At 46.4% G+C, this 20218-nt stretch overlaps 1 protein-coding gene across 5 annotated transcripts in view; it reads right to left on the bottom strand.

Annotated features, from left to right (window-relative positions):
* The window catches only part of SLC7A6 (solute carrier family 7 member 6), a 36631-nt gene that overhangs the window by 9500 nt on the left and 6913 nt on the right, over window positions 1-20218 (bottom strand). For 4 of the 5 annotated variants that reach the window (XR_004322471.1, XM_032486609.1, XM_006180594.3 and 1 more), the window contains exons 3-10: window positions 17323-17881; window positions 8819-8944; window positions 6588-6732; window positions 5863-5986; window positions 5555-5658; window positions 2637-2733; window positions 562-711; window positions 264-447 (exon numbers count right to left, since the gene is read on the bottom strand). Coding sequence is in view for 4 of the 5 variants with exons in the window: in XM_032486609.1 (XP_032342500.1) it covers window positions 264-447; window positions 562-711; window positions 2637-2733; window positions 5555-5658; window positions 5863-5986; window positions 6588-6732; window positions 8819-8944; window positions 17323-17845 (1453 nt within the window). In the remaining variant the exon portion in view is untranslated. The remainder of the gene's footprint in view (window positions 1-263; window positions 448-561; window positions 712-2636; window positions 2734-5554; window positions 5659-5862; window positions 5987-6587; window positions 6733-8818; window positions 8945-17322; window positions 17882-20218) is intronic. The other variant, XM_032486611.1, reaches the window with a different exon arrangement.

Genomic DNA, 20218 nt, shown 5'->3' with positions numbered 1-20218 from the left:
ATGTGTGAGTCTGCATCTTCCCACGTGGACTGCACTTTCAGGAGGGTTTTACCCCCAAAATAGGACTCTAAAGTTAGAATTAAAGTGATCATGTCAAGATCAAAAGAGAAGACATCCAGTTGGGCAGCCAGGTTCTCGTGGCCTCCAGTGTACCACTAGTATGGGGGAAGCTGCAAGCCGTGAGCACACCCACCTGTGCATGCATCTTTGTACACACATGCTCAAACACACAGCCAGTGAGTGATGGGCAAAGAGAAGCTTACCCAGGACATTCCGAATAAAGAGTGGCCTCCGGGACTCTGGCAGATAAACACCTAGGAAGTACACAGGGACCCCTGAGAGGGCAATCCCGATGCCAATGAGAGAATTGATGGTATCACTGAAGAGGGGCACAATCACCAGAAACACGGAGCATATGCAGAACATGACAGGAAAAAACAGGCTCAGCTGAAAGGAAGGGAGATGAGCTATTAGGTAAACTGGGATGGGGGAACAGAATAGGGTATGGGAAAGAAGCTCCTTGAGATGGCCCACCCCCCAAGTTTTCCCAGAGCCACTGACCTTGAGAGGACGGGGCCGTTCGGGCTCCTTCCAGCGAAGGTAGAGCTGTCCAGCGACAGACAGGCCCACAAAGAACCAGTAGCTGAAGCTGAAGTAGTTGATGAGCAGGAAGACATCCTCCACAGTGAGGTAGATGAGTGTCATGGTGCACTAGAGGGGGAATGGTTGGGGAGGAGGAATCCTTATCACCACCAACAGGCCAGCCAGGAGACTCCACCATCCAGCAGTCAGCACCAGGTCTTTTGACCGCTGATTTAGCCGGATTACCTCCAGTTATTTTCAATGACCGTTTGGCATCAGATAGGTCCATTCTCCACATTAGCCTTCAAGGTGGCATCTCTCCCGCTTCTGTTGGGGGCCCTTCCTACATTCAATGCCCCCCCTTCTTTCTTCAAGCACTTCAGGAGCAAGCCAGACTCCTAACCCCTGATGGCAGACAGTGAGGCCCTCCTCACCGCAATGCACCAACCACAACATGAATCCCGCTGGGCCCTTGGGAGACTTATACTTTGGTCCCAACTACCTCGCACACTAATGGAGGAAATGCCTCCAGAACTATCTCCCATTCTGGGGCCTTAGAAATGCAGATTAGCAAAATGGATCCACATCCCTGGAGAAAAGTATGGTGGAATTTGCCCCCTGGAACAAAAGAATCCTAGAAGACAGAGATAAGGAGTAGAGTCCTAGGACAAGGTTAGATTTGCTTAAACTTCCAGAATATGGAGTTCCTTCTATCTTTTTACCCAGATTATCAACAAAGGATTTAAAACAAAAAGAGCCCATTCTGGAGAGAGAAAAGGAACCCTGCACTGAGAAGAAAAAAGTGGGGTGGAATGTGATTAATTTAAAAGACATCAGATCTCCCTTAATTTATAAATGCAGTGCTATTCCAATCAAAATATTGAGAGGATTTTTTGTTATTTTGACAAAATGATACCAAGTTCATAAACAAACAGGTGAGAATTGTCAGGGAGATTCCAGGGGGATGAGGGGAACTAAAAAAGTACCCTCAGACCCTCTTTAGCTTTCAAATATTCAGTATAAAGCTAAATAAGGAAGCTTGGTGCTGATGGAAGTATGAGTTGAGGTAATGATACATTCAAGGGGCAAATAACTGTATTTGGCACATAATGAAGCACCCTAAAAAATTAGCTATTTTTATATAATTGAAAATTAGAAAACCATGGAAAATGGACTATTCAATCAATAACATTGGTATAGCTGGCTAGCTATTTGAGAAAAAAATTAAGTGAATCCCTACCTTGCTCCATAAAATAAAATACAAATTCCAGATGAATTAAAAAAAATGGGGGGTGGGTGAAGTAATTAGGTTTGTTTAATTATTTATTCTTGGAGGTGCCAGGGATTGAATGCAAGACCTCCTGCATGCCCAGCATACACTCTGCCACTTGAGCTATGCCCTCCCCCTCCAGATGAATCCAAAATTTAAAATTAAGTAATGAAACCATTAAAGAACTAAATGACAAAAAGGAAGAAAGAACTGGTTTTTTTGTTTGTTTTTGTTTTTCCTTTTTCAGTTTTAAAATGAACTGTTTTTTAAATCTTGGAGTAAGGCCTTTCTCAGGGTCCCCATTAACCTTTACATATATAATGCCTCAGTGCAAATGAGAAAATAGTGGTCCTTCTTCAGGACTCCCTCCATCTGTCAGAATACTTCATAATTTACTGATTTGTTGGAATAAAACACTTTAATGCCATCTACTAAATATAAATGCATGATGTTTATGATATGAATAGAGGCCCCTAGGGTAGCTGGTGAAATTAAAAAAAAAAAAAAAAAGGAGCTAGGAGAAGGAGGAAAAAAGCCACTGACAGAAAAGACAGATAAATCTTACAAATTCATTTTTATGTTCTTTTGTAGCATCTGCTTCTCTAATATGACTATGTTTTACTTTTACATTATAAAAAAAATTTTAAGAAAGAATTAGAAATACTGTGAGGCTTGGGAAGTATCCCAAGAAACAAGAATTCCTCCCCTGAAGCAGTTTTCTCATAAAATCAGCATGAGTACCACACAGATACATCCAATCCCCACACTCCCCAGCAGAGCTTACGTTGAACAATAAAGCAGGGATGGGTGTAAAACGCTCGATGTGGATCATGGACAGAAGGTCTGGGAGGTGGCCCTCACGGGAGCCCACAAAGAACAACCTGGAAGCACAAGAAATGTGTCAGGAGGATCCCTGTACTTAGCATGCAGCGATACTCCTCACTCAGACAAACTAGCCTCAGCTCCAGAAAAAAAGAGGGTCATCTCTCAGGAACATCCTACATTCTCTATGCATGACTAAGCCAACCTATTCCTGCTTTACCCACAGATATCTCCACATTACCCAAGAATGCATGACCCCACTGTCCCACTCGCACCCCCGGCTCTCAGCTGTGCAACCCACCATCACCCAATGGATGTCTCACCCTGCCACCACCCACCAGGACCCCAATCCACTCCTCCAGGAGATCCCCACTCTGCCCCACAAATTTCCTTCTTAACATAATGGCTTTTTAAAGTGCAGCCAGACTTCTGATTGTGCCCTCCATACACCCTCTCTGAGCTCCTGATAAACGAAAGGCCAGGTCAAGCCTGAGGTCAACGAGACAACCCAGGCTTCCTCTCTGCTCCCACAGAGCCCTCCTGACTGGGAAACAGCAGCGGAGAAATGAACCACCACCCAGGGTAGTCAGCCGCAACGTGGAGCACACAGCACTCACCAGGCTTGGGGGTGGGCTGGGGGAACAAAAAGCTTCACAAGAGATGACCACATCTGGGCTGGGAAGAAGAGTAGGGTTTTCCAGATGAGTGCTAGGTGTGGAAACAGCATGAGCAAAGGCAAAAGAGGCTTGGAGGCATGAAAGAGGGTAGCTTCTTTGAAGGTTGGTGCTAGAATGCCTGTAGTCCCAGGCTAAGTTGTGTGAGGAGTGCTGGGAAGAACCTGCTTCTGAGGCCACACTGTGGCATCTGACAAACACTGAGAGGCAGCTGTGGCTCTGAACCAGATGTGACACAGAGACTTGGGCGACATCATGACTAAAGCAGGCAGAGGCTAGGGTATGAGGGAAGGCCAGACAAGGTCATCCATGACAACTGTCCCTAAGAAAAGAGACCTGAATGAGGGTGGATGCCCTGGCTAAGGAGAAAACAAATGACAGATCTGAAAACCTCATTTAAATCTAGTGATCTGTGTGCATGTGCACACTGAGCTGGGAGATACGGGTGGGCACCAAGGGAAAAATCGAGGTCAAGAGGCCAAGTAAGGAGGACTCATGGACCACAACATCACAATTGGAGACAAAGCACATTTGGGTTGTGTGTTAAGTTTGAGATACTTAGGGGCCTTCCAGGTGGAGCCATAGGAGCTGATGGTATCATCTGGAAGGGTGTTATAGGGCAAGATGTTGGAGTTGGCTTACAAGGTTAATAACCTGTACTAGATAGAGAAGAAATATGGTAGAGGGGATGCTGCAAGAGGATAGTGTGTAGGTGAGACAAGGTGTCTAGACAAAGCCAATGACAGTGGCATGGGTAATAGAGGAAAAGTGAAGAAGGTAACACGGGCAGAAATAATTGTGCATCATCTTGACATTACTGCAGTCTCCTCTATGTGCTCCGAGTCCCCCATCCCCGCCGCTATCCTGTCAATGCCAGAAGATACCTGAGGAAGGTTAGAAGGTACCTATTATCTATTTTGGGACAATAAGCAGAGCCAATTAGGATGTCTTGAGCCTCAACAAGGGTGAGGCTATGGGAAATATCATCTTTGGGTGGGGCAACTTGTGAAGAGCCACATGGGGTGCAACGCTGGCCACACCAGGCTGCAGTGACGGAAGATGACACCATATTCTTTTATAATGCCTTGATCTTTCTATTACTCTGGTTGCCCCAGGGAGGCCCCAAGTTCATGGACCAGGGTGTCAAAATTAGTAAGAAGAAAGAAGAGGACAAAACCATTTCTTTCATTAATTTGTCCTCCTATCCGTTCATGTGGCAAACATTTATTGAATGCCTATAATATCCCTGGCCCTGGGGACAGCAACATTTATAGGGTGTGTGGAAGAGAAATCAGGAAAGAAGCCTTCCTCTCAGATATCAGAGTGTCACAGAAGCCACTGAAATAGTTTCAGAAGGAGAAGTGGTAAACATCTCTTGCTTTGGGGGTACAGAAGGGTAAGGACTAAAAGCAGGAGGTCACTGGTACCCTTGATAAGAACACTTTTTTGGTAGTAGAAGCCTACCTATGTGTAGAAAAATAAATGACTATCAAAACGCAAACCATTCCCTTGAGCAGTATATCCAGTAAGGAAGAGGGGAGATGAGAAATGCTATTCTGTGACTTCTACAAGTGGAGATGAGAGAAGCTTGTGCAAAGCTGGTGCTAATTAAACGTCCACCAAAGAGAAGGGCCAAGTGATGAAGCAAAATGCTGAAGAAGAGAGGAAGTGCCAGAATCCTGGAACCAGGTAGCAGAATCAGCCTGAAAATGTAGAAACTGGTCCTCTCTCTGAAACAACAGGAAGGGCAGTGATCTTACAGGTAAGCTTCTGTGCAGAGAAAAGAGCAGGAGCCTACCCGTCAGCATCAGTGTTTCCTGTGACATGAGGGGCAGAGTCATCCTGTCCCCAGTACCTGATACACAGCATGTGCTCAACAACTATTTATTATAGGAATGAACCCCGGGGCTGCAGCATAACCCACAAGGAGCCTCGAGTCTGGTCCCTGACAGGATCGCTACTTTAGGCTACTGCCTTCCTTCCCTCTGCATCTTACCATCCTGTCCTTACCTCAGATGCAAACATGAGCTACCAGCACACATGTTTGCACAAAGGCAAGCGCACACATGCACACATGCCTATGCACACATACACACCCTGCACGTCCAAAAGAGGGAGAAGGGAAAGAAGAGCTCCCATGGATTCACCTAGTGCCTCAGAGAGTTAAACACTTCAGTCTGTTATTGGTGAAGCAGAGACACAGTACCTTGATGAAGCAAAGATAGACGCGTTGAGGCCCCCAAAGCAGGACAGGGCAACAGCAATGGGAATGGTCCAGCTGAACATGCCAAATGTCCGGTCAGCAAATGTCTGGGGGCAGAGCACAGAGGGGCACTCAGCACTGGACAGGGTCTCCACAGCCTCCTGCATCTACACTCTCCGGACAAACGCAGTCACTGCTGAGCAGCCCACCCCTGGCTTAGACCCATCACTTCGCCCTGCAGAGCTGAGTGATGAGGTCGAGCCACTCAGTAACCCAAGATGACGAGCAAATTGGGATCCCAAGAGACTCACCACGGCCACAGCATCACTGCCAAGGACATCTGAAATGCTCAGCACTGTGTAATAGGCCACGTTGGTCAGGATGTAGATGAGAGTCACAATTGGCATAGAAATCCCAATGGCCAGGGGCAAATTTCTGTCAGGACAAGTGAGTTAGGACTACCTGGAACCCACCTCTCCTTGGGGGTTAAACTTCACTCAGGGACTTTTCTGACATTTAATAGTTCCTTGGCCTCTGGGTCTTTGAGGCTGACTCCTCTTCCCCACATGGCCTAAGGGAGGTATGCATCCCACACCCCTGGGATCTTTCTACTGAGAGAGAGAGAGAGAGAGTTCTCTGTGAAGATGGCTCATAATCAATACTTGATCCTCGCCCCTGTGGGACCACTGGGTCCCACTGAAGGAGGAGCAGTGTCCTCTAGAACTGGAGGCCAGGCTGGGAACCAGGCTGCCCAGAATAAGCTTCTGGCTCCCCAGGCTTCAGTGTCAGCACCAGAGTGCAAGGGCTTAACAACTCTGGGGATCCTCCAGTATGAACACAAGGCCAAGGAGCTAGGGGCTTTCCCACCTTCACTCATTCCCATCTGAGCCCCTAATCCCTCAGAGCTGGAGAAGGGGGAGTAGGGAGAAGAAGGGATGAGAGACAAAGTGAGGACGGAAGAGACGAGGGCAAGAGTGCCCACTATCAGCAGGAGTTCCAGCCAAGTTGGGGAGTGAGAATATGATCCCACCTTTACCTTTCTGGATTTTTGATTTCTTCTGTTACAAAATTAAGGGTGTCCCAACCTGAGTAAGAGAAGAGGGCAGAGTAGAGGGCGAGAGAGAGGTCTCCCATGTCCCAGGAGGAACCCTCAAAGGCATCCTGAAAGTGCTCAGAGTGTCCTGTGGGGGCAAAGGCAGGAGGAGGTGCAGAGAGAAGAAAGAGGAAGAAGAAGGAGAGGGGAGATGGAAGGTATAAAGAGAAGGGAAAGGATAAGGAGGGTCCATGAGAAAGAGGAAGGGAAGGTGGGAAAAAAAAAAAGGAGAAAGCAAGAGGGTCAAGAAAAGAAGGGAAAAGCAAGAGGACAGTGAGAAGGAAAAAAAAATTTTAATACCAAAAGAACAAGTCACCAGCTCCCTGCACTTTACCACTCCACCCACTCCCTCTGGACAGTTCATATTCCTTTAGTAGAACTAGACAATCTCAGAAAAACAAAGGCATTCCTGGCTGGCTTCTGAAGTGATAACACCTTTTCCAAAGCCCCAGTGGATTTCCATTTCCTGCAAGTGACCTCACAGCAGGCCACAGCTCTTCCTCCTATTTTTAGAAAGAACCCTTTTCATATAAAGGAGTCATTTTTCATTAACAACTAGATCTTCCTATGGAACTACCTCTCTTGGCCCAGACCACTACACAATTTGGTCAAATAAATTTTTCTGAGGGGGAGGTAATTAGGTTTCTTCATTGATTTCCGCTTGGAGGAGGTGCCAGGGATTGAACCCGGAACCTCTTGGGTGCTGGGCATGCACTGTACCACTTGAGCTATATACCCTTCCCCCTTGAAAAAAAAAGTTTTTATATATATATTTTTTTTTGGTGAGGGAAGGTAATAAGATTTGTTTGTTTGTTTGCTTATTTTTCTTTAATGAATGTACTGGGGATTGAACCCAGGACCTCATGCATGCTAAGCATGTGCTCTACCACTTGAGCTATACCCTCCCTGTCAAATAGGTTTTTCAGTCCCACCAAGAGAATTCTGTTGCATACTTGCAGTGGCTATGGTTATGTGGGGAAGGAAATCACAGGCTATCTAGGAAATGGGATCTTAACTCTCTAAGCCTGGGCCACCTCCACCCTTGGAGAGCCAGCCTAGATATCTGTCATTCTCCTTGGAGGCCTCCAGAGACCACGGACTTGAAAACCAAAGGAGCAGCACCCAGCTGTCCAGAAGACCTTCTAGACATAGTGGAGGTTTTAAACAAGACCCAGACTTCTAAGGAAGCCTGCTGTCATCCCCTGCAGAAAGCCTAGACTCATCCCTCAATGTGGCAAAAAAGACTGGGTATGCAGCAAAGACAAGGGAAAACAGACTCTAGGAACGTCCAGATGGCTGGCGGTGCTAACTTGGCACACTTGCACAAAGATGCTGGACCAGCTCCCTAAGAGTCACCCAGGCCACTTCTTTAAAAAATACCTTTTTCAATTCCAAACCAATTGGAGTTGATCCAGTAGGTATGAGATGGGAGTCTCAGGTCCCCAAGTGATTGCAAACACAGCAAAATCTAGAGACAGATGATCTAGAGAACTGGATTTTCTAATGATTGACATCCTTGAAAAAGACACCTCAGGACTTCTCTAAGGGGTCAGGAGAATCTTGAGAGACCAGTTACCCTCACTGCCAATCAGCTCAGATCTGGGAATGAAAAGCTCTCTAAAGCCAACATGCAGGAAAGTCAGCACCAACTTCCCCATACCTTAATATTTTGCTGAGAGCTGACTTTGGAAGGGAATGTTAAATAAGAGCAAGTCCAGATGAAAGGTAAAGGCTACAAAATAACCACTCATTTTCAGGCCCCATCTTCCCACCACACACCTCCCACCCCTCTCAAGGAGGCCAAGTCTTCCTACTCACTGCCTGGCAGTCACAGACCAAAAGCAGGAGGCAGAGCAGGGCTCACTCTATCTTCACCTATCACTTTTATGACTCAATTACAACCCAGGTTTCAAAAGATCCTAGGCCCTCAGCTGGCTTCTTGCAATGCTCTCCTCCTCCACGAAGGGAAAGCAGCTCTGAGAGGAGGATCTAACTCATGTCCAGTTGGCCAAGCCAGCCTAACCCAAGAACAGAGTTCTTGCTCCCACTGACACAATCTAGCCTGTACATAGACAGGGCTGAGCAGTCAAGCTAAGAGTCCCCACGTCCTCCTCAGGGAATCCAGGGGACTCCCAGAGTCACCCACCCTCCTTCCCACCTTGGGCCCTTCTTACCCTGGCACAGTTTAACAAGGCCCATGACAATGATGGCAATGAGCGCTAGGACCTTGGCGTAAGTGAATGTGTCCTGCACACGTGTGCCCCACTTGACATAGGCACAGTTCACAAATGTCAGCAGACCTAGGAAGAAAACCATAAAATCAGTGGCAGGCTTGAGCTGAGGGCACGGGGGCTCAACCTCTCTTTACAAAGCACATCATTTCTATCCTGTCTGCCTAGGGCAAAGGGCCAATGGACCAGGAGAACCAGGAGAACAGGCAAATGGGGGAACATTCCCCCATGTGTAGAGCTGAGAACTCCTATGAACTTCCCATCACAAGATACAAAGGCACACATTAACACATATTCTGACAGCCAGAACCATATTTGGAAATTGCCCCCAGGCCCAGCAATGGTGGACTTCACCCACTCTTCCCCACTCAGACTCCCAAGGTTGCAAACCATCTGAGGCGCAGACCTCTCCAAGGCCACATTAGAGAGTGGGGACAAGAGAGGCCTATCAACAAATAAAGTGAATTTGAATGCAGGTGGCAGATAACTTAGGATTTAGATAACCAATGTTCTGCATGTAAGTGTGGGGGAAAAAAAGCCTGTCATGTGCCTGACAATTTCATATACATCCTCTCAATTAATTCTCACAACCCCAAAATAGACATTCCTATTTCCATTTTATAGATGAGGGAACTGAGGTTGAGAGAGGCTAATTACAATTCCCAAGCTCACAGGGACTCCACTGTTCTCTCCCCACTTGCCTTCCTATCCAAACCTCCCAACTCTCAGTGAGGTCCGTGAAGAAGTAGGCTCATTCAGGCGTTCCCTGGGCTTGTGTCAGCACCACTGGCTTTATGTCCAGCTCCTCATGTACCTCAGTGATGTATGGGCCCTGTGTTGAGGGTCCCACCACCTTACCCCCGCTAAACAGGGACTGCTCTGATCCATGGGGAGGACACAGTAACAGTATCAGAGGGGCTCCAGAGTGACACCTCTAAGTACTACTGCTAGCCTGCAAAAACAGCTTTCGCATGAACCTCACGTTACTGCAAAATCTTTTGGGCTCATTCTCCAGGCTACCTCTACCAACTCCTGCCCATTTTTCACTCTCCTTCAAGCAGACTTTCTCCTTACTGATGCCAGATATACATGTAAAAGAAATGTCCTCCCCTCCTCCTCCTACCATAGCCAACAGCAACCCCTTTGAAAGTCCAACTCAGCGCCCACTTCCTCTGTAAAAGCTTCCCCAAATACACCAGCCAGCCCCACACTAAGCTCTCTCTCCTTGAACCCTACAGTATTCCCATTTCACAGCACAGCTTAGTATCTTGGCTATGGTCATATGGACATCTGTCTCAGGAAGGTGTCTCCCTCAGGCATTTGGGTGATACTTCCCCAAAGAGATCACACATTCTTAGGGGGAAACCAAAGCACACAGTTTTCTTAAGCTTACTGCCAAGCAAAAAGAGGAACTGAGGAACCCTGGTTGGAATCAAGATGGTGATGATTTTCACTTAACCTCCGATCCCCTAGAGCAAGGCAACTGTAAGAAAGTTGGACATTCCTCCACTCAAAGAGGAGAGCCTAGGGCCAGCCTGTGGATATAAACACAGAGATGCCTCCACATCACTTTAAGAGCTTTCACTCAGTACTCTGGCAAATGACACAGGTGCTTACTAGTCAGTCATAAGAGGGGGAGGTTGCGGGGGGGTGGCATACACAGTATTAATGACCAAGAGGGAAGGGAGAGGCCAGAGGAATGCACACTGCTGGCAGGTCTTCCCGGGGACCTGCCCTGCTAATCAAAGCTTGCTGTGTGGAGCTAATCCTAGATCAACTAACATGAGGATAACCTAGTTAATAGCCACCACTAATCCACAGGCCCCTATGCAGTACAGTAAGCATACTCTGAAGTACCTGCCAGGCCCCTTCTTGGGAATTGCTCCCCCTGCCCTCTTATGGCTGACAGAGCCAGACAACGGACCCAAGCTGAGCCAATCTGATGATGTCTCCCAAGAGTAAGGAGTCGGGAATCAAGAGACTGGACCTGTCTAACAACAGCAGAGTCAGAAGCTGCAGCAAGTCGAAGTCACACACAAGCCCCTGTAACAGAGGAACAAAAGCCACAAGAAAGCAGAGGAAGGAAGCAGAATGACAAAAAGAAGCAAAGTGAGAGAGCAGCCTATGAAGAAAAGACTGATGCAGAAATACTCAGAAGACAGAGGCAGAGGATAGACAAGAGACAAAGACAAGGAGGCAGAGACAAAGGATAAAAAGAGAGAAAGATGGACATACACACAGAGAAAGAGGCTGTCTCACAGCATCCTGGCTGTGCTCAAGGTGCTTCTGGTTTCGTAGCACCAAGATGTCGCTGCAAGATAGGGCAGAGAAGCTGACACTTCTCAACCCACCGACAGGCACTCCCTCCTTTCACTTCTGTTCCTCTCCCCTGCTTCTTCCTGCTACGAACTGCCCCATGGCTTGGTCCTCCGTGCACACAGTGGGAATCAATGACTTTGTGCTGAAGGAATGAATGAAGGCTGCGCCTCCTGGAAGTCCCTGCAGAGCCCCTTCTCAAAGACCAGCTGGAAGGATACAAAAGAGCCTGGGCACAGTGGTTGCTTCTGGGAAGGCAGGAAGGCGGGGTGGACTAAAGCTCTGAGAGGGAGGAGACTTTCTCCACTGTACACCCTTTTAAACTTTGACTCATTTACCATGCACATATACTTCTTTCTCAATAAAAATTAAAATACTTAATTTAAAACAATGTGCAGCCAGAGAGTAGGACCAGGAGTAGACTAAGGTGAGGAAGGTGCCTAAGGGACAAAATTTAAGGAGGCTCTCACTGTCAGGGGACAACCTGGCAAACCTGAGAATGAGTGCATACTTAAATGCTGGCGCCAGGCACCTTGCTTGCTTCACCCTACTCTCAGCCCTGCCAGAGAACAGAGAGCTCCCGGAACAGTCTACCAAGCAGAAGCCAAGTCCCTCGAATGTTTTCGTGATTCTAATTAAGAAACAAAATTTCACCATTTGATCCCCACCCCTCCAGGCCTCCCAGAACTCCCATCCTCACCTAGCACCAAAGACTATCAGCTCAAACACAAGACAACCAGGCTGAGCTTGGAGGCCAGGAGCTCAGGTTCAACTAACACAATTAAAACCTCTGAGCCTTCCCTCTTCCCTTAATCTCATTTCCTTGCTGGAAAACCTGCAACAATGAATGTGGGACCCATGTGAGGGTCTTCCAGGCTCTCTAGGGGCTTGTTGCTGACAAATACTCAAATAGCACATCCAGACCTAACCACAAAGCAGAAACAAATCCCCAAAGTTTCTCTGTGGCAAAGATGGCTACATATCTTCTAATATCTGTTCTTCCATCTTTCCTTAGTAATAAAAATTTTAGCTGGAGTCAGCTGCCCAAAGTCGACATTTCTTGCAGACAGACATGGCCAAGCAACTAAGTTTTTACCCCAGAAATGTAAGTAAAGTTTCACATAAATAAGACCTTAAAGGAGTATCTTTGAAGGGTGGGATGGGCCTTTCTTTGTCCTTGCCGTCAGCTGCAATGCAGACATGACAACTAGAGCTTGAGGAGCCATCCTGGCCCAGCAGCCAGGAGTCAAATGCTGAGGACAGCGGAGCAGTAAAACAGAAGGAAGGAACCTGGCTCCCTGAAGGATTATGAAGTCATCCTACCAGCCCCATACTGCCTACTTTTAACATGTGAGAAAAATAGACTGCAGTATGTTTGAGCCAGGCTGCTTTCAGTTTTCAGTTGTTTGAAACCCAAACTAATACGGAATAATACATGTGCCCTCAGACAGAACTGCGCCTCTCATACCCTCTTTCTGATGAGGAGATGGTCTGGCAACCTGAAGTCGTAGTCCCAGTTATGCAGGGAGTCACAGCTTCCTCTTCTACAAGCAACAGCGAGAAGGAACCTTCCAATTCCTCCCACAAGCAGGCTGGGTATTACTAAGGGGCATTCAAGTACAAGGGAATGCAATCCTTAAGAACAACAAAGTGGGAAAATAAAAAGAAGGGGGAGAAACATCTACAAGCCTCTTAGGAGAAAACTGTTCTACAACAGTCCAGGAGAGGTAAACCCTTCCAAATGGAGATTCCAGAATCAGGAGACACCTCTTGGGATGTGTATGAACACATAATGTACATGTCTTTTTTAAAAGCCTCCTTGTTTTTCATTACACAAATATATACATTTAGTCTCATTATCAAAACATTCAAACTATATATAGGGTTAGAGTCCAGGGTCTTTGAGCAACTGTGGTCCAGACCAGTCCTCCTTAGACCTGTCACTGTCAGAACATGAAAGCCGTCTATTCATAGCAACAACTAACCAAAATAGGGGAGAAAATCCTTCCTACTCAGAATCCTGCCCAGGCATGAGTCCCAGGCAGTAAGAAGCAACAGGAAGCTATTCAGGCATCACGCAGTGTTTCTTCACTCCAGCCTCACCCTTGACAGTCTCCCTCCCCTCCCCCTGCCCTTCCTCCTACTCCCTGTCAGCATTACCAAACAAACCCTCAGGGACAATATTTCAGCTGTGAGCAGACCTCTGTTTTGATGCCACTGTGTCAGTGCTGACCTGACTTCCAAGTCAAGTTTGAGGTTATGTAACAGACAGGTTTCCGCAAAGATAAATGGACCGCCAAGAGCTAAGCCAGAAAAACACACACTTCTACAGGCAAATTAAGTACTCTTTCTCACTCTGGGCCAGAGAAGGGTCCCATGGCCTCAAGAAGTGCCATTTTCCCCTATAGTCCCTTAAGAGCCCCTAAGCATACTGGGTTCAGTGGGCAGCCTGAGGCCCCACCCACCACAGAAGAGTCCAAGATCCCAGAATACAAATGAGCAGAATGCACCTTCAGGGCAGTTTCTCAGCCTCAGCACTACTGACACGTTGGGCCAGATGAGTCTGCTGCGCAGGGCTGGCCTGGGCACCACAGGATGTTCAGCAGCACCTCTGACCTCCACCTGCTAGATTCCAGTAGCACTCCTTCCTAGCAGTTGTGACAACCAAAAACTTCTCCAGACCTTGCCAAATGTCTCCTGGGAGGCAAACTCACCTCCAGTTGAGAAGCACTGTTCTGACATAATGAGTAGCTAACATAGCCTGAAATCCAAAAAAAAAAAAAAACCAACTGCTTAGATCCATCTCCCTGCTAGTATAACCTGAGACTGGGGTGGCAGGCTGCTGGCAGCCAGGATCTGGAAGAGCAAGGCCTTCACAGTCCAAGAAGGTAATATAAATTAGCAAAGACAAGAATGTCTGGATATAAAACAAGAGGGAGTCAGAGACTGGGGTGAACTGGAAAATATATGCTCCATTTAAAGGAGCTACCACTACTCAAATGTAGCTGATTGTGTCAGGCCAGCATATGGGTTCAAGTTTGCCAGAACTTCAGGTTTTTCAAGAAAAGGGCAAGTCCTGACTTTCAAATTTTGGCAAGTAATTAAAAATTATTTAGAACACTGTGCATGCCCAACAAATATATCTGTGGGCCAAGTCGGGCCCGTGGGCCACCGGCTTGCAGCTCTGCCCTAGAGTTAGTTATACGGAGACTGCCTGGGCCCTTTCTTCTAGGATGGAACTTTAATTGCTTAGCCTGGCATGGCTATAACTTCTTTCGGCAGTCTCCCAGCTAACAACCTGAACCTCTCTCATGTCTCAGTTTCAAGACTAACTTAATTATCTTATCCTACCCAAGCCTCACCCTGGATTCAGTGCAGATCTTTGTTTTTTCCCTAATTATGACCTAATCGGTTTCTTCCAATTTATGTCTTTTGAGCCCAGGCTGCTCTCAGTGCCACCTGTCCAAGGAAACTCCCTCCCACACACTCCAGCTCTGTTGGATGACACATCTAATTCTATACCATAATTTCCAAGAAGAGAAGTAAAGTGAACCCTAAACCTAGTCTGTTGGGATGCACAGGTTTTTTGGCTTAAGTCCACCTCTGACAAGCTCCCACCCTCAGGCCTGCCTTATGGAACAGCCTTGGTTTCAGAGACAGGGGGTTTGCAGGATTTCAAATACTGAGTCATCTGGGTAAAAGTACATTTCAATGAAAGAAGTTATGAGATACCATGACTTTGCATTTCTAAGAGGTGAGGTCTCTCCTCCAATCAAAAGATCAGTTCCTGGTGTGGGAATAGGCTTCCTAAGCACAAAAAACAATGGGAAAAATCATAAAGGAAAAAAGATTTAACTAATAAAAATATTCATATGAAAAATTATGAACAGAGGTGCCATTTGACTTGGTTATTCTTGGAATTCATCCTAAGTCCATCCTGAGACCAGTGCACAGGCACTCTCAGGTGCTCAGATAAGAATGCAAACTCACAAAACCTTCTAGAAAGCAACTGGGTAAGATGAAGAAATTTACAACAATTTAATTGTTTAGACACAAGGATTTCTCTTGTATAATTCTATCCTAGTAAAATATGAAGAAATTCTGAAAACAATTTATATGCAAAGATTTCCACAGCAGCATTATTTTCAATAATAATATTACAGGGCACTTAATATGCCAGGCAGAGAGAAGTACTATACATGTATTGACTCATTTATTCCCTACAACAATGTACCTTTCCAGACAGGTACAATCAACAGTTCCATTTTACAAATGAGAAAACTAAGCAACAGTTAAGTAACTCCTCCAAGGTCAACAGCTACTCAGTGGTAAAGCTGAAGTCAAATCCAGTTCTGCATGGGAACCTATGATCTTAACCACTACGTTACACTGCCTGGAAACTGCTTATGTGTCCCAAACGATGTTTTCTAAGAATATCTGATGAAAGGGATTAAACATTAAAAAAATTTAAATGCAGTATACAAACCACAAAGAGTATGATCTCAAGGGTAATTTTTTGCTGTTGTTATTTTTCAAGGGTACTTTTTTTAAATGATGGACAAGCACAGAAGAAAAATACTATTAGGTATTTTGCACAAATAGTAATAACATTTGTGTGAGAGGTAAAAATCATGGGTGATTTTAACTTTCTTTTTTTTTTTGCATTGTTCAAATCGTACAGTCTATGCATTACCTTTTAATTACAAAAAAGACATATATACTTCTTTTTAAAATGTTTCTTTTGAAGAACATTTCACAAAAAGGGGGAAAAATCCATGATAAACTAAGTTAAAAAGCAGAATATAAAGTTATGTGCAAAGTATGATTCCAATTCTGCAACAGAAAGAAATGAAGACATGACTAAACTACTAAAAGTACTCATCTCTTGGTGGTAGATTACAGGTGATTTGAGTCTAATTTTCTCTTTAATGATTGTATTTTATAATCAGAAAATTATCCCCTTTTTCGGAGAGCTCAATCAGGCCACAGCCCCCCAGGAGAAACCCTATCAGATACACAGCTGAGGACTTTCCTCCTCCCAGGGGTATCTGTGGAGCAATTCCATTTAACATCTGTCTTTAATAAATTCCTCAAAGTCAGGAGGGACAGCGTATTATACAATTCTTTATTGTTAACTCCAAGGTACTCTCAGTCTATTTTTAACACTATGGATAAACTGCACATACTGCCAGAGCTTTTGCAAGCAAGATATGGAAAGAACAGAGCATAACTAAGAGTCTCTGGCAGTACACTGCTAAGGAACACAGGGAATTCTGGGCCACTTCTCAGTCAAAACACTAGCTTTACTAGACTAAGTTCACAATAATCTTCTCTCCTTTTCAGTGATTTCACACAGAATTTCTCTTTACTCCCTCATAAGAGGAAAAGGAAAATAAAGAGAGATCCACTGGGATCTTTCAGCTTCTGTCCTCAGAAACCCAAATACGGGGTAGAAGCCACCTTCCTCATTGGCTGCAGACCGAGCTTGTTTACAAAGTCACTGAAAAGAAATTTGAAACACCAATGGGAAAAAGCCACTTTGGTGTGGTGCCTGCTGCTCAGAACAGGCTGCAGAGAGTGGCAGTGGCAGGAAAGAGTCGTCCTGTGGGCCCTAGGGACATAGTATCTTGGGACCGCCAGACTAGAGAAGTCCATTTCCTCACTGATGGCTTTAAAATTGTTTAAGATTAAAACCTGAGAAGCAAATTTATTTTTTTTTTTTTGAGCAGCAGAATAAAGACCTCAGCACTGCTGTTTTTTTCTGGGTTAAGTTACAACGAGCAATGTTGACTCCAATTTTAGTATATGTGCTGCCAAAGCGAGCACGAGCAATGTTGACTCCAATCAAAACACCTGACAAGACAAATGTAAGACATGCACCAACCTGTCACACAGATTGGGGAACAGAGGGACAGCCAAGAGTGGAAGGAATGTGAGGCACCAAAAGCCACAAACAGATTCAAACTTCCCCCTCAGGATCTTTCAGGATCAAATGACTTCGGTGAAACTACTTCTTCAAAGGTTAAAATGCCTCTCTTTCTCACAAAAGAGCAAAATATGCTGTTCAAATATAAAATATCATTGGCATTATTAAAGGAACCCACACCCCACACATAATCCCCCAGACTTACATATGCAGGCTGCAGCGAGGAGACGGCAGGCCAGGTACGGGGGCTCACATGTGAGAAAGGAGGGCTGGATGATGTAGTTAGCGAAGGTGATGGCGATGATGGCCTGACTGGTGGGCTCAACAATTAGCAGGGAGGCCCAGAGGCGGATAAAGGCAATGAAGCCCCCAAAGGCCTCTAGAATATAAGCATAGCTGGCCCCTGACTTGGTGATGGTGGTCCCCAGTTCTGCATAGCAAAGGGCACCCACGACGGAGAAAAACCCACCAATGGCCCATATGACCAGCGACAACCCATAGGAGGCAGTGTATACCAGCACACCCTTGGGTGAGACAAATATTCCTGAGCCGATCATGTTGCCCACCACCAGGCTGACGCCATTCAGCAGAGAGATCTCCTTCTTCAGCTGCATAGTTTCTGTGGACTGTTGAGGTAGCGTGCTGACATCCTCTTCTGCCCTGGGCTGGCTGGCCTCAGGAATGAGATGGTAAGTGGGTGTGGGGCTCTCCAGTTCCCTGGTTTCCATGGCAAATGGTTCCTTCACACCTGTGTTTACTATGGCCTGCAAAGAACAGAAGTGTGTCAGTCTAGGGTAGGAGCTTGTAAGGCTCTAGTTTAGACCCGCAAGGCAGGCAGGTTTCCCTGTCCTCTTCTTTTGTAGGGACAGCATGACTCATACACAGACCGAAGTACATACAACGAGCCTGTCTCAGTTCCCACCACAGGATACAAAGAAATGGAGGCAGGCTGACCTCCACTACTCCCCGAGAGACACCATGAGGGATCAGGCACAATGTGAGGGTGACTTACAACAAGAGACACCTGGCTTGATGCCCAGGTTAGGCTGGCATTTGGTTTATCTATAGCATGGATCCTCCCCGAGGTGTAGGTTTTCCTCTGTTCTTACCAACTTAAAACCTGCAAACCTGCCCTGTAGAGAAGACAAGGATCCCAGTACCAGGTTCACAGCCCTAGCCAGTCTGATAGGCCTCTCACTGTCCACACCCACCCACCTCCACCCAAACATAAACAGGGACTTCTACAGTCACATAGGGAGAAGTCTGTAGCTACTCTCAGGCCAGCAAAGAACATAGCAGGTGGTGAGAAGGGCTAGGAAGATGCTAAAACAAGGGTATATCACTGTTGCAGAGACTGGACCAAGGAGAGAACCTTCGTGAAAATACACATCAGTGTCTCACTGTGTCCACACCACCACCTTACTTCCTACATTGCTGCTTGCCTATTCAATGCCTTTCTTTTTCCAAAGTGCCCAGAAGAGAGGAATAACATAAGAAGATTAGGTGGAGAAAGAACATCCAGCAGGCACTCTAAGGTGGGACTCATCTGCTATTGGCTTATTTGCTTCCCTCCTCAGCATGCCCCTTTGCACCTGGGGCTGCAAAGAGACTCCCTCCAAAACAGGACTCTTGACACCCAATCAAAGCTACAAGGCTTCTCTTATCCACAGGTCTGGCATTGAAAGGCATCCTGTTAGGAGATGGAACACGCAAGCGTGCTCACATAACACACACACACACACAAACACACACACACCCTACTACTACCTTTGGATTAGAGTTAGGCCTCTCCAGAAATCCCAAGGACACTGGATTCCACACCAACCTACCTATGAAGGACCCAGAACCTGTCAGAGGAAGACGAGCACCTTCCTGATCCCACCCTCAGCAGGGCTTTCTCCCTTCCCCAGTTCCTGTGCCCCAGGAATCAGGAATTCAGATTCCCCACTCCTACCTCATCTTCCGGAGAAAGGAATCTAGTAGGTCATTTGATCCCCACCCAAGAGTCAGTCCTTTAAGGTCACAGAGATGATTTCCAGGGATAAGAACGGGATCAGCACGTCATCTTCCCAGAAGCTTCTCATCTAGTCAACAACAATGGACGTGCTGGAACCTTGCCTCATGGAGCTCAGAGCAAGGGAGCCGCAGGCACTCAAGAGTGAGTACTTCTCAGGGAAAACACCAATCTCCACAAGCCCCACCCAAAACTCCTGCCTCACCTGTCCCACTCCCCCTCCAGAGTTAGGCCTGAACCCAAGAGGAAAAAGCTCCCCTGCAGCACTAATAAGCCTTCCCCCACTCCCAGAAGAGTTGGGTGGGCCTACCCTGCTTATTAAGAGGCCTGGCTTTAAGGCAGCACCACTTTTCCTTTCACTCCTGGCACCAAGCCATGCAGGTTACTCTACACAGGCATGTGCGAAAATACTTCTTTTCACGTGTCTGTCAGGTGAGCCCAGGCACGCGTGAAAATAAAATCAGGAAACAGCTAAAGAGCCTGTATTGGCGCATAGGGGTCAGGTGCAGGCTGTTCATTGATCAGTGAGTGCTTTCATGTGCGTGATGGGCACATGTTTGCAAACTCACTTGTTTTTCTCTTGTTAATCTGTTTTTTTGCCAGTCTAATTGACAAGGCCTCAGCCAGAGAATATAAAATAGGTAGAGGAAAAGCCTTTTTCCCCTTCCTCACATTCCTTTAAAAGAAAAAAGGAGCAGGTGCAGAGACTTAGGTTGCCCTTTTCCACTCAACTCAACGAGGAAGCAAGCAGGAACTTGGCCCCAGTGGCTACTCTAGCCTCCCCCTGTTCATCAGACCCTAGCTGGTGGGGAGGGGGGATCAGGCTACCAGGTATTCTTTTTGGACTTCTGACACTAGATGTGTGGGTTTTCTATATATCAAACAGTTCTGCAACAGCCAGCAGATCTGGTGTCTGCTACAAATTAATCAATTCTAATATTATCTACCTGGAGATGATAGCAACAGATTCCCCAGGTTAAGGGCTCAATTCTTTAAAAAAGCCGCCCCCGCCCCCGCCCACTCCCCACTTAAGATGCCAGTCACAAGGCCAGGTTGTTCCTGTGCTACTGACCAGCTGGCTATAAAT

Source organism: Camelus ferus, chromosome 9, assembly GCF_009834535.1.
Source record: "Camelus ferus isolate YT-003-E chromosome 9, BCGSAC_Cfer_1.0, whole genome shotgun sequence".
NCBI lineage: Eukaryota > Metazoa > Chordata > Mammalia > Artiodactyla > Camelidae > Camelus > Camelus ferus.
Note: the sequence above shows the minus strand (reverse complement) of the source record. Positions and strands in the feature narration are given on the sequence as shown.